This window comes from Poromitra crassiceps (genome assembly GCF_964638095.1).
Source record: "Poromitra crassiceps genome assembly, chromosome: 14".
NCBI classification, from domain to species: Eukaryota; Metazoa; Chordata; class Actinopteri; order Beryciformes; family Melamphaidae; genus Poromitra; species Poromitra crassiceps.
In genome coordinates this window covers 22,393,614-22,407,535 of record NC_139633.1, presented here as the reverse complement: position 1 = coordinate 22,407,535, position 13,922 = coordinate 22,393,614, and the positions used below count along the sequence as shown (strand labels likewise).

The window sequence follows — 13,922 nt, the reverse complement described above, 5'->3', positions numbered from 1 at the left end:
CTTTCAATTCAGCATTTGGTACAGCCTCAGATTGCTGCCTTTCATACAGGTCAAGATATGAGCTCATGCCATCACTCTTGCTTTTAGCACGATTAGACACAACACTTCCTTCCAAAACCTCCAACCTTGCATTGGTAGCTGCTATTTCGGTGTCCAGCTGTAACCTCTCCTTTCTTCTTTTTATGTTTTCCTCTTCAACCTCCAATGCATGTTTAGCATTTAGTGCAGCAGCTCGTTCAAGCAAAGCAGCCTTTTCTGCTTGAGCTTTACGACAGGCTGAAGAAGTAGTTGAAGACGTTTTTGAAACCTTGGTTTTCAATGAAATATTTGAAATACTATCTTCTGGTTGCACAATAATCTCAGGCTCATACGGATGGCCTTTTTCAAACAGCCATTGTTTCACATTGCGAACAAACTCTGCATTTACACCCATCTTTGCTTTAAACCAGTCCTCTTGACTTATGCACTCATCTTCAGGAAGTGGTAAATCAATCAATTTATTGTGTTTTTCAACAGCATCATCGCAAAGTGTCATAAAATGTTTCAAATTCCTTTGTATTTCAGACACTTTGTCATTTGTTTGCATAAGAGTCTCGATTTGTTTTCTCACTTGTTTTGCTTTATTTAAGCTTGCTTTTCTCTTTCTTTGAACATCTTCAACAAACATTTCCAAACCCTTAGGAGTCAGTTTAGTTACCCTTTTTTCTTTAACATCAGAGTCCTGGACTGGCTCCGATGCCTCGCTGATATTAGGGAGTCCATTGTTTTTGTCAGTCATTTTTTTATTAGAAATTGGGATTCCTCCATGCAAAATTAAGCATTTAAAATGCAAAAACAAAAGCCTGCACCGACTCGCCAATCAAACGTTATCATCAGTTTATATTATCGCATCCCATCATTTCAATCTTACAACACAGCCCAATACTGTTCCTTCCTACTATGGGTAGCGTTATGGAAAAGATACACCCACCGGTATGAATGTCTTCTCTCTGCTTTCATCCATGCACTGATGATCTCCAGTGAAATTGTCCCATCTGAATCAATCCCACGATGTCCTCAACGTATTTAACAAAAAACAATCCAATGATGTCCTCAACGTAAACAAAAAACAATCAAACATTACGTTGTCCTCTTGAGACTGGTTCTTACTTTTTGTAGTGACTAATTAGCCCTTTGCCAAAAAGCCACGGTGGTGAATGAAACGCTAAAATGTGTCCTTGACGCGCATACCTTTAGTTGTTATTGTCACTTGCTTCCTCCGTCTTGTTGTCTCCGAATGTAGTTTCTCGAAGTGTTAGTATTTGTGCATTGTTAATTCTATATTTTTGTGCCATTTAATTCGGTTAATTCTGTTCTATCACCCAGTGATTGCGGTAAGAACCATTTCATCTCTGCATTCCAAACACACTGACCCTACACACCTGTGCGTATTTGTTACCTGATTGTGTGTGATGTAACCCATCACCAATATCTTACTGCCCTCTAGTGGTGTGGTATAATAATAACACCCAAGTAAAAACCCAAATCAAAAAGCACCCATATTGGCTCCAACAATGAGCTTACTGAGTCCTAGTGCTGCACAATATTCTAACCTTATCTCTATTATAAACGGTCAAGGACTCAATTATATATTAGACTACAATTAAACTTCACATCCTTCAACTTTTCAAAACGGGCTACTATTAAAATTCTCCTTGTTGCAAAAGTAGAAGGCGACCTCAAGGTTAAGTGGTGGGATGTTGCGACAGGATTGAGATAGTCAATGCCTGCAATTATGATGCTTCACAATACACGGCAAAATAGGTTAGAACTTTATTGTTGAGTCTGATACATTATTTGGTAGTCTTTTTCCCAAAGTATGGGACCTGATGTGTCAATTATTAAAAGACCAAGAACAGAGTGAATCTGTAAAGGGGTTGAAAATACCACATTCTGTAGTTACAAATGTCTATATAAAACACTGTGAAAATGATATTTCAATGTCATTTCATTGTCGAAATACAGTTCTGACAGACATGTATGTATTATGTCTTTAATGTCATAATGTTATAATTTCCATCCTCTCTGTTAGATACAAAATAGACAAAAATAATTTCATATATTTTCAGATAAATTTTCAAAATCATTGTCAAGTGATCACAACATAAAATAATCAATGACAATCTCCATTATGCAAATAAAACGCTGTTAGCAAAATAAGCTTTTCACGGCATCATATATATAATCACAATTTCATCATATGTTCACCATGATTTCTCTGTAAATATCTGTAACAAAAGAAACATTTTGCTTCCACATCCAAATGAACGATAATCTCTATGTGATCTGTGTTTCAGAAACTGTGACGGGGGGGAAAAAGACAATAGATAAAAACAACAACATGAAATCACTGAATGAGAGCGGTCAAGCACAGTTCTCATAAAATTTCACATTTCTTTGAGGCACTCATTGCCTTGCAGCTCTATGTCTCCATCTGTAGTAGCCCTGTCTGTGATAAACGCTTGATAGCAGAAACTTTCAACATATCACGTCTCATTGAACCATTCGCAAGAAATAACAAAATTTGAGCAGAAGTGCAGTCATCTGTCTTGGACAGTGATTGGTGCTTATCCAGCTGAGACACACAATCCATTTTTATGTTTATTTCCTCCACAAAAACAAAAAGCATGGCAGACATATAAAATGAAAAATGAAAAAAAAAAGTTATGAAAACTAATCTCCTCCATGGCCAGTCAGAGTTTTGTCATTGGTATGTGCAAGCTGTTCCAGGGTCCCATCCATAGCTCCTCCTCGTCTGATAATGTGTGGTCACTATGGGACTCCAGTGTCTCCCTACCATCCTTGTGGTTGTCCGCAGAAGTCTCTTGCTCGTCAGTGACACGTGACGAGCCACTGCTGGTTCTGTCAATCAGGGCCTTGGCAATATTGGTTTTGGACCCGAAACTTTTAAGAACTGTGATGCTGGATCCCAGTGAGCCACAGGAGGGTCGGGTGTTGAGGTTGATGTCCACATTAGAGGAAACGCGTGAGCCTGTACCATTTCCTGTCTCGTTCCCCGTCCCCCCAATGCTGTTAATGGGGAGTGGTTCTTCATGAGTCACACCCAGCCCAATGCTGTTAATGGGGGGTGGTTCTTCATGAGTCACACCCAGCCCAATGCTGTTAATGGGGGGTGGTTCTTCATGAGTCACACCCAGCTTGTCTAGTTTTTTAAACTGCTTGCCCAGCCGGCATGGAGAGCCCACCTTCAGGTTGTTGGGGTGGGGCAGCCGCCTGGTCCGAACAATACTGCCATTCTGGGAGATGTAGATGTTCCCGTTGATGTTACTGTGGCTGTTGACGTTGGAGAGTCGGCTCCGCTGGGTCTCTGTAGTGCTCTCCTCTCCTGTGGAGCTGGTCTCATACTCTCGATCTACCACCAGCTTAATCCGCTTCTTTCTCCCGGGCTAAAGAGAACAGAGAATGGGTCGATATCAAAATACAATTAGCAATTCCTGTGCAACTTTCCCAGAGGATCAACTAAGAAAATGCAAATAGAAGCTAGAGATATACTTGCTTTTAACTACTGTATGCGTTTGCCTACGCGTGATGCCGCCTCACGTATCTTGTGTCCATTTGGAGCATTAATTTCTGAGGACGTGCACAATCAACGCCCTAAACGGACGGAGGATACGCAGGCAAACACGTCGTTAAAAAGCAAGTATATCTCCGGCCGAAGACACTGCAGGATAGCATTGTGACATGCAGAATCTCACTGACAGCACAAACAAGAGCATAATGTTGTGTAAATGTACGAACGAGAGCAAAAACAACAATCCAAAAGAATTTGAAAAGTCAAAGGTAGGAGAAAGACAGCAACACTATCAGATTCTACAGCAGGAGGAACCACCAAGGTGTTTCCTTGCTAAGGGGAAAAGAGAAAGGCTGTACATGTGAAACACTCTGTAGAGGAATGCAATGTTCTCTTCACTCCCATGCAAGGGTAATTGATTTTATTCAGTCTTACTTCCCAGCCGACCAAATATCTCTTTAGAAGGCAGTTCCCGACCCGGATTCTGACTCAGAACCACTGGATGACTCAGAGATGGCATCCTCATCCACTTCAGTGATAGGGGACAGTCCTCCGTATGTCTCTTCAGAGATGCCACTCATGCTTCTGACGTCTGAGCTGTATGGGCGATCTGTTTGGGCAGAGGGCTCAGGGCTGGATGGTGCTTCATCACTGACATCGCTGGCTGACTCTTTGCTCTCATCAGCAGTCCCAGATCCTTCCTCATCTGACTCCTTCTCTTCACTCTCCTCTGCAATGGTGCCCTCAGACCCGCCGCTCTGGCTGGACTTCCGGGAGCGGATACTGCCACCGGTGGAGACAGCAGAACTCTTCTTGCTGCCCCCAGAACTCTTGGAAGACCCTGCATCCTCTGAACCACTTGCCTCTGACGCAGATGGTTTGCCGGACTCACTTTTTGTCCCTGTCCCTGATTCATCCTCACTGCCTGTCCCTGTGCCTGATTCAGCATCACTGGCTTCCTCACTGGTCTTCTTTGTGCTTTCTTCACTTGCTGATGATCTGGCACTCTTTGATGACTTCACACTTGAGCCAGATGCAGAGGCACCACTGCGACTCTCACTTGCACTCTCACCTCCGCTACCACTGCCACTGCCACTAGCGCTACCACTGCCGCTACCTTTACCACTGCCGCTAGCTTTACTACCTCCGCTACCACTGCCGCTACCGCTACCACTACCTTTACCACTACCGCTATCACTTCCACTACCACTGCCGCTACCTTTACCACTGCCGCTACCTTTACCACTGCTGCTAGCTTTACCACTTCCGCTATCACTGCCGCTACCACTATCGCTACCACTGCCACTACCACTGCCACTGCCGCTGCCGCTACCTTTACCACTAGCGCTACCACTGCCGCTACCACTTCCGCTACCACTGCCGCTACCTTTACCACTGCCGCTACCGCTACCACTGGCACTTGAGGCACTGGACTTACTGGCCGCAGTGGCAGATGATCTCACGGAGGAGCGAGCAGAAGACGCACTTTCTTTGGATTCCTCTGCAGACTCTTCATCAGAGTCTTTCTCTGTCGCTGTGCCTGTTCCTGACTCTGTTGATTTTTCAGATTCTGATTCCTTCTCGCTTCCCGACTCTTTCTCTGTGCCTGACTCTTTCTCTGACTCTGATTCTTTTTCAGTCCCAGAATCTGCCTCAGCGCTGGATCCCTTCTCAGTTTCTTCAGCTTCAGACTTGCTAGACTTGCTTTCCGCATCAGATAGGTCTGCATCGGGCTCTTCGTCTGAGTCCACAGTGCTTTCGGCGGCATCCTCCCGGTCTAAATCGACTTTTAGATGATCAACACTGCCTTTCTCTGAGGATTCCTCATCAGAGCCTTTCTCCTTACTGCTGCTACTTGCTTCTGGCTCACTTTCAGTCACACTAATAGACACTTTAGATCTCTCTTCATCATCAGTGGCTGCATCCTTCTCACTGCCTGCAGCAGACACCTGACTCATACTAGCTTGTCTCTTCAACTTGTTGCTGATGTTGATTTTCTTCAGAACTTTGCCGAGCTTGCTGCGAGCATCAGACTTGCTCTCGATTGACTTCAGTTTGGCATAATCCTTGTCCTTCTTCCCTACACCAAACATCTTGAACATCTTGGCTTTCTTCCATGGAGATTTGGCAGGAGGAGCAGCATCAGGCGGCTGGGCTGCTCCCTTCCTTGCCAGTAGTTTGCTGAGTTTCATGACAGACTTCAGCTTCTTGGCAGCCTTGGATTGCTCAACCACCTCTGCTGGCTCAGCTTGTTCGATTTCATCCTCTGGAGGCACGTCTCTAAATCCTACCCTCTTGGGTGGACCTCTACCTCTTCCACGACCCCTGCCTCTGCCTCTGGGTCGGTCCTAAGACAGTCACATTTAATTCAGCCATCTTTTCAGTGAAGACACATCAATAGCCAAATGATACATTCTATCATGCTACCACATAGGACATTGAAATTGCCATTATAATAACACACTTGACTTTCAACCTGTTATATCATTAATTGACATTATTCACATTATCATCAATGTATGTATGACGTTCACATTTAAGGATGCATAATACCTCGCCGTAGTAATAGCCGTCATCCTCAATCACCTCTCCATATTCGTCATACATGGGGGCGATCAACCTCCTACGACTGCCATACTGAGGAATGTCATACCTGTGAGACAAAAAATATATATCTTTGAGAATAGTCCACATAAAATACGCTATAAAGCAACATTACATTTCCTATAGAGAAACATTTCAAATGGTCTTACTTTCAATATGAATTTCATGATCATAATCATTAAAATGTCAAAGTTATATTATACCAACTGTAACTCTTTTTAATCTGGTTCTTGAAAATGCATGGAATTTTGTACACATGCTCTCTAACTAGGGCTATGTACTAGTACAATGTAATGTAGGTGTGGCATGTACATGTACTGCAACATCGTTCCAATATTTAAAGGTTATGATTATGGCACCGTGACCCCTATAGTGGTTGCTTGCAACTATATTTATTTTACTGTTATCTGTGCCTTTTCCCCCCCTGGATTTTCTGTTGATGAAGACAGAGTTTCATTAGGTTAGATTTCTACAGAGTTTTTTCTTCTATTCATTTCCAAACAAACTGCTGTTGCTGTTGCCGGAGATGTAAAACGCATCACTTCCTGTGTGCCAAAGGATTGTTCCCAGGAAAGATTTGCCCTTCACTTGAGAATTTAAAATGTCAAATATAAAAGCTAGTCATTTCAAAGCATAATTTCAACAAAAGCAAGGGACGCAGTGGGGTGGGGGGGGGGCTTTGTGGAATTCTTTGTAACTGGTAAATGGCCTGCATTTATGTAGCGCTTTTATCCAAAGCGATTTACAGTCAGTAGGTACATTCACCCATTCACACACCGATGGCGGCAGGTTACCACGCAGGTGCTGGCACACCAACGGGAGCAATTTGGGGTTCAGTATCTTGCCCAAGGACACTTCGACATGCAGACTGGAGGAGCCGGGAATCGAATCACCGACCTCTTTTATCCAAAGCGATTAGTGGACGACCCGCTCTACCTCCTGAGCTACAGCCGCCCTGGTCTTTGTGTGAAATCAATTGTCCAATAGTCAATTTTGGTGAGTTCTTTCTATACAATTCACTTATTATGACATGTAAGCAGTACACCTATTTTTTTTATTCCAGTTAATCATAATTATATAGTGTTACTTTTTTTGTGATAAGCACTACAAGAGCTCACAGGCTGTGCATAAAAAGTAATGGTGTAAATTGAACACTCTAACCTCTAAAAATAGAATGACTGTTTAGCCTACATTAAGAATTGACCACAAAGCTGTTAGGCTACATTAATAGCCTACTTTTTGTGAAACATGACCAACACACTACAGCAGTAAAAACAATGTAGTAGCAGTAGTAGTAGTAGTAGGTGTGAGGACATGTAACCTCTGTAAACGGGTATGCATTGGTGGTACACTATGGAAATTATTCCTGTCAGAGAATCCCTTGTTGTTGGAGCCCCCTGTGGGCAAGAATGCACCAGCCGCCCCTGGGTAATAAGGTACCTCATCTACTACTGTACAAAGTCAGTCAATTGAGCTAGGAATACCGTCTGCAATTTAGTTATGCTAAACAAACAACATAATTGTATGTAAGTAAGAAGATCTGTTCAGGCAGAATTATTCACAACATAAATGTCACAGCTTACATAGCCTATGCACACTTCAGGCTTATCTCTGGACAGGTTTTCACCATCGGACAGCAGGGAAAAACTCACTTGTTAATGCCATCTAGAGCCGTAGACTAGTGCATCTCTCTCTCCCTCCCCCCTCTCTCTATTTCTCTCTCCCTCCCCCCTCTCTTTCTCTCTCTCAAATTTGACTAGAAGCCAAGGTATGGCGAGTACCATATCAAAACGACGCCCTTGAAAAAGCTTTCATGAACTGGCTATGAATTTAATCACAATAGTTTTATATCAATCAGTGAGAGAAAGCAGCACAATGTATTTATATGGAAATGTGATGGATTATTAGTTTGAGGGAGCATTGTTACGAGCTGCAGTAGCTGGGAGGTATTGTAAATGAGGTGCAACGTGGGGCTAGGCTAGCATCAGGCTAGCATTAGGGTCTGACCTGAGATAGTAGCGGGCCAATGTCGGTGTGTGCTCCTGTTACACTCAAATATTCTGCTTACTGCATCATATTAAATCAGCGAGGAGCCTGAAGCAAAGAGAAATTTGCCTCACCGGCACCTTGTGAACATGTGCGGGTGGCTTGGAGGACCACAAGGGGCAGCGATTGCTGGATTAAGAGCTTAACTGCTGTTAAGTTGGGCACCACTATTTAAATAGAAACGGATCAAAGACGGGGGCCAGGGCAGAGTGATAGCACACTCAGCAGCAGGAGCAGGTTTTTACAATGAACTTTGTGACAGACCTTCAAACTGTAATTACAGCTTGATGCAAATGGAGGGGGGCAGTGTGACGCGGGCACAGTTTAAGCTAATTAGAATGAGCTGAGATGACGAGAACATAAGTCGCTGAGTAACCGAAGAGGCAAGTGGAACAATTAATTTCAACGTGGCCACTTTTGAAAGTTTGTCACTTTTTCTTTTAAGTGCTTTGAGCCTGTACGGCCCAAAGGGTCGGTCCCCGATTTTGATCAACTCACAGCATACTTCTCCAGTGGAGGTAGTCACCTGGCATACAGCAGTAGCGTTTAATGAATAACAATTTCTCAGCAGCTGTTGCAGATTTGCGTTCCAGCTTTTCCTCCTTTGGACCATATGGGCAACGTAGCACACGCGCCAAAACATCCTCCATCCGTTTGACCAGAGGGAAACAGCGCATCGCTCTCAGGTGGCTGGCTCAAGGCAACATACTTGATCTCATTTAGTGGGAGTGGAGAGGGTGGCTAGTCAGTGATGGCGTGTACTGATGAGGGGGAAGCATTGTAAGTTATGCTCATCATTTTGTTCTCAGCTTCTTGAAATGCTCCCCATTCCCAAGGACTCAGTATGGGAGCTAAAAGGAAATGTCGGTAATAAATAACTCTTAATGATGTAATCTTTTTTACTTTAAATGAATCGATGGAATGAATCGATTAGAGTGACACTGATGAGAGAGAAGAGGGTCAGTGGACTGCGGGCTCACCCCTGGTCGTAACCATAGTAGTCCTGGGCGTAGTAGTCCTGGCCCGGGTCGATGCCTGACTCCATGGAGAGTTCCTGCGTTTCAGAGGGGCAGAGAGAGAAATATCTCAGTGATCTTTATTGAAAGAGAGCAGCAGAGAAGCAGCAGCAGCAGCGTACAGCGTGAGTATACAGCAGAATGGCTACATCCCTGCCAATTAAGAAAAGCAGTAGTGTTTCTACCTCTGGTCTCAGAAGAGATGGCCTCAGCAGTTGCTGTTGCTGCCAAAGATGAGTAGAGAAGAGGGGAAAGGTGATGAAGGAAGGGATGGTCAGCAGAGACAAAGACAGAAGGCAGAGCTCACTCTTTATATTCAAGATTTAAAGGCAGAAGAAAGCAGGGCTCTTCCATGCTTATTTGTCAGAGACATATTATCTGCTCCGGGGAATAAATACAAGATGGAATGCCAGATGAAATGATGAATGGAAATATGGATGGATCCAAAGCAAGGAAAAAAGAGGGGAAGACCAAAAGATGAGGAAGCTAAGCCTTTTTAATGAGAAGCAAAAACCAACCAACGATGACGAAAGAAAACGTTAGCTTTGTGAGTCTGCATACAAACTAAAACGCCATGCTGCATACTGTACTTCTGATGATGACAGTTCCCAGGTTATTTGAAGGTCACAATTGAAAAACGGGTTGGAATGTCAAACGTCACTTCATCTTTGTTGACGATGATTTTCTTTTCCACCTCACAAACTCACCCAGAAATGCTTATTTGTCACTCGACAGCGAGATTTGAGAATACAATGGTCAGTCAGCCACTTTCAAAAATCAAATCTAAACTGGAATGTCAGTGTCAGAGGCAGTATCTCTGAGATCTCATCATCATCTCATTCAGTGTTTTCCATCAAGTGAGTTGTAGATAAGAATAATAGGGTATAAAGCTGCGTCAAGCTTCTTTGAGAGAACACAAAATGTCTTGGCACAACAATGAATCAGAAAACACATCATAAGAAGAAGAATGCTTACCGGTCTGCCGTAGCCTCGCCTCCTATGTGCCGCGGAAATAAAAGAGACAAAATAATGAATATAGATTGGCAGCAACTTTTCAAGTGCTTTTAGATAAATACAATGTTAAGTCTACAGCACTACAGCATCTATTTTGCTGACCAGTGAGGATATTTCAGTTTTACTTACTGTGCATTTTCACGTGTCAACTTACAGAGTTGCAGATATTCATTCAAAAAAAAAAGAAGAGTGCCTAAGGCCACACTGTTATCACTTTGGTGTGGGCGGTTTCTTTTTCTGTTATCGCATCCCAACAGAAAAAATAAAACCATAAAAATAATAAATGCAAAGAGGTTAGGAAGATAGGAATATGAAAAAAGTCAATGTTTATACAGAGATTCTGTATCTAGAGCCATCTCCTATCAGATATGAAAAGGGCCATGGCGATTCAGGGAGAAATAACTGACTCAGAGAAACTGTTAATAAAAAGCTGCCTGTCTTTGTCTTCGGTTATCACAGCATGAGATGCCATTTTATTTGAATAGAGAGCAACGCTATTTTTTCAGTTAAATTGTGGTATGTAAATCCTGAACTAAACGAAAAACTACAAACTGAGAGGAGCTCTTGAAAACACGAACCTTCAGTGCAAGACAATGAGAAACAGGAGGTAATGGAGTAGCCTGGCCAAAAGCTCCAGGTTCACAAGCGAACAACTGTAACCTGTCTGAGCCCATAAATAATGACGACTCTCACACGCTCAGATATATGGCCAAGCAATGATGTGAGCTTCCTCCGGGGGAGCTGTAATCTGTTATTATGGGCAGGGAGCAGGGACAGGGCAGACCCGCATGGCCATACCTCCCAGGCTGAGGGGGCGATAGCAGTGTGATCTGATGGATGACCTACCCTACCGGCTTGGCTGCAGGCTACTGCAGCTTCTAGGAAACACCAAGACAAATGGCCAGCTAGCTGCCTCAGAAAAGGTTTGCACAAGAGGGGACATGGAGGGGAGGGGGGGTATGTATGTGGGTGATAAGGAGATGTTCTACAACAATAATGTGAGGTCAACTTGACCGCTCAAGAACTCTTCAGCCATCTTCACCCATCACTTCGGTACTACTCAATGAGAGTAAATGGTGCATTTGGTGTAAGCCACGCCAAATAATTTGCGCAACATCACATCGCATATATAATACAATATGAATACAATGGTTATTATTTTACTTTTTTTTTTACTTGCGTCTATATTTCTTTCATTTATGTAAAACACTTTCAATTGCCAATGTTTATGAAATGTGCTATCGATCAGCAATCACACAATACGTTTGCCTTGCTGTCATGAATAATCTACCACCAATAAGTTACCCTTATGGCAGTAATCAATTAAGTTAGTGGTGTATGTATGCATGTACTTTATGAGAAGGGTAAAACTGATCTATCCTTATCAGCATTTTAGTGTACATAAGATACTACCGTAAATTCCGCACTATAAGCCGCACCGGAGTATAAGCCGCACCTGCAAAGTTGACTGTTTTTTACATATATAAGCCGCACCGGACTATAAGCCGCGGGTGTTTTAATGGTATTTTTTTTTATTTTTTTTTATTGTGTTTTAATGTTTAATTACCATATGTAAGGGTTCATGCACAGAGGGGATTGTCGGGAAAGAGATGGCTGTTTGAGGAAGCTCCCATTTATTAACATTTCAACAAAACAACATAACACAACACCACCTGTGTTGTGTTATGTTATGTTATGTTATGTTGTTAAAAGAGGGCAAGAGAGGAAATTAAAACAGAAGTGGATTTATAGTTAGAAAGAGTGCTAAAAAAGAGAGATTTTTTTTTTTTTTTTTTTTGAAAAAATCCATAGATAAGCCGCACCGTTATATAAGCCGCAGGGGCCAAAAAAGGCCAAAAAACGGGAAAAAAGCCACGGCTTATAGTCCGGAATTTACGGTAATTATAGTTTCACTATTATTTTACTGATCGTTATGGCCTTTGGTCTGGATTCTCTTGAAAACCAAGACTACGTTGATCATGTTCGGAATCATACCAAATGTCTGTTTTATGCATTTTTCCCACTGCTACTACCGTAGGTTAGGTATCAGAGAAACAAAACACGTTTGATTAAACCAATTGTTATCAGCGGAAATAAAGAAAAGAAAAAAGAAAGCGAACTACATCCATGATCCAGTGCTGACTGACTGACTGCACTGTGCTTTGAAAGAAACAGCATGATGTGAGCGGATAGCATCTGGACAGAAGAAATTAGCTCATGTAGTGAACATGGAATACAGGATTAGCAGGCCTTCGATCTTCCCATCAGGGGAGTGAATGTGTGCTGAATCAAACATTACATTGTCCTTGGGGGGGGGGAGGACGACGACGACGACAAGGCCATTAGCCCGAGGGCACAGAGAGTAACATATGAAGGGCATGGGGGAGAGTTGGAGAGGCCTGGATGTGAAAACCTCAGCACAGAAAATACAGAAAAGTGCATGTAATGAAGGCAATGGAATCTCCAGAGAAGCATGAGAAAAGATTAACAAGAAGAGACTGGGAAGTACAGTATTAGAATTCAAAGAGAGAGAGATAAAGAAATGGTGGCCATGGAGAAGGTTGGAGGGATGTGAAAGGACCATATATTGTGACAGTGCCACAGGCAGCAGCCCTGCTCGACGATTGATTGGTTCTCTAATTAGCCTCTTCCATTGTGCCGCCTGACACCACAGTGACTACTTGATCATGCTGGGAGGATCCGTGCAGACACGTGAATGACAGGATCCCCAGGGAGTCGCTTTCTCCAACTATTCAACTATATCAGCCCGTCGGGGGGAACTCAGCCCACGTATTTTTACAGCTGATGCTTCAACCAAAATATGAGGATGTCTTCACTTGCCCCTCTATCCTGTATTATCTGCATATATCCTCCAAAATGCATCACACAGAAAAAGCTTTTTTGTTGTCGCCGTTCTTCGGTATAATATCAAATGCCTGGTTCTGTGAGTTGAACCAATGCAACGACTTCCTGGAACTGGTTTGCCAACAAACATTATGGTCGTCCTTCCTGAACACTCTGAAAATCCTTTCCCAGAACTTGCAACGCTCCGGGAACTTCCTGGTGGTTCTTACAAAACAGTGAATTATGGAGTCAACAAATTCCTTGGATCTCCTTGTTTAATATGATTTATGTCGTTTTCTTTGTGAAGCGTGAGGACTATATTCGATTATGACGTGAAATACCTTACATAATACGACATGATGATCTATCTTTTGAACTATTCTATGAACTCTGATCTGAACTCTATGTACACTTAGGTTGAAATGAAATACTGTTTGACCTTCATCATACTTCTCACCATGATTCAGACATTTCATGTAAAAAACTAGGGAATGACAGCGAGTAAAATAGATATTGATATAGATACAGTATATACAAGCCTACAAGCACATCATACAGTCGTGGCAGAGCTGGCTATAATATTTCTTGGCTCGTGGCACTAAAGATTTTCACACAAAATCTCACATACTGTAAAAAAGGATTTTCCACACCTTAAAATTCTTTGACTTGTCTACAGCATATATAAAATACTATTGATTGTACAAAAAATCTATAGAGTTATTTGCAGAAATGACATGAAAAAACGGGCATGGTGACATAAAAACAAGAAATGATGAGAATATGGAGACAGAGGGATAGGAGTGAGTCAGAAGAGGGATAGGAGTGAG

At 42.6% G+C, this 13,922-nt stretch overlaps 1 protein-coding gene across 1 annotated transcript; it reads right to left on the bottom strand.

The window, feature by feature from the left end:
* Positions 1–4,029: 4,029 nt before the first annotated feature.
* LOC310789073 (uncharacterized protein) lies at positions 4,030–12,232 on the bottom strand (the record flags this gene model as incomplete). Its single annotated transcript, XM_083650671.1, has 6 exons — positions 4,030–5,919; positions 6,125–6,224; positions 9,202–9,275; positions 9,423–9,461; positions 10,213–10,234; positions 12,177–12,232. The coding sequence occupies 6 exons, from the start codon at positions 12,230–12,232 to the stop codon at positions 4,030–4,032; spliced, it is 2,181 nt and encodes a 726-aa protein (XP_083506797.1).
* Between the last annotated feature and the right edge of the window lie 1,690 nt (positions 12,233–13,922).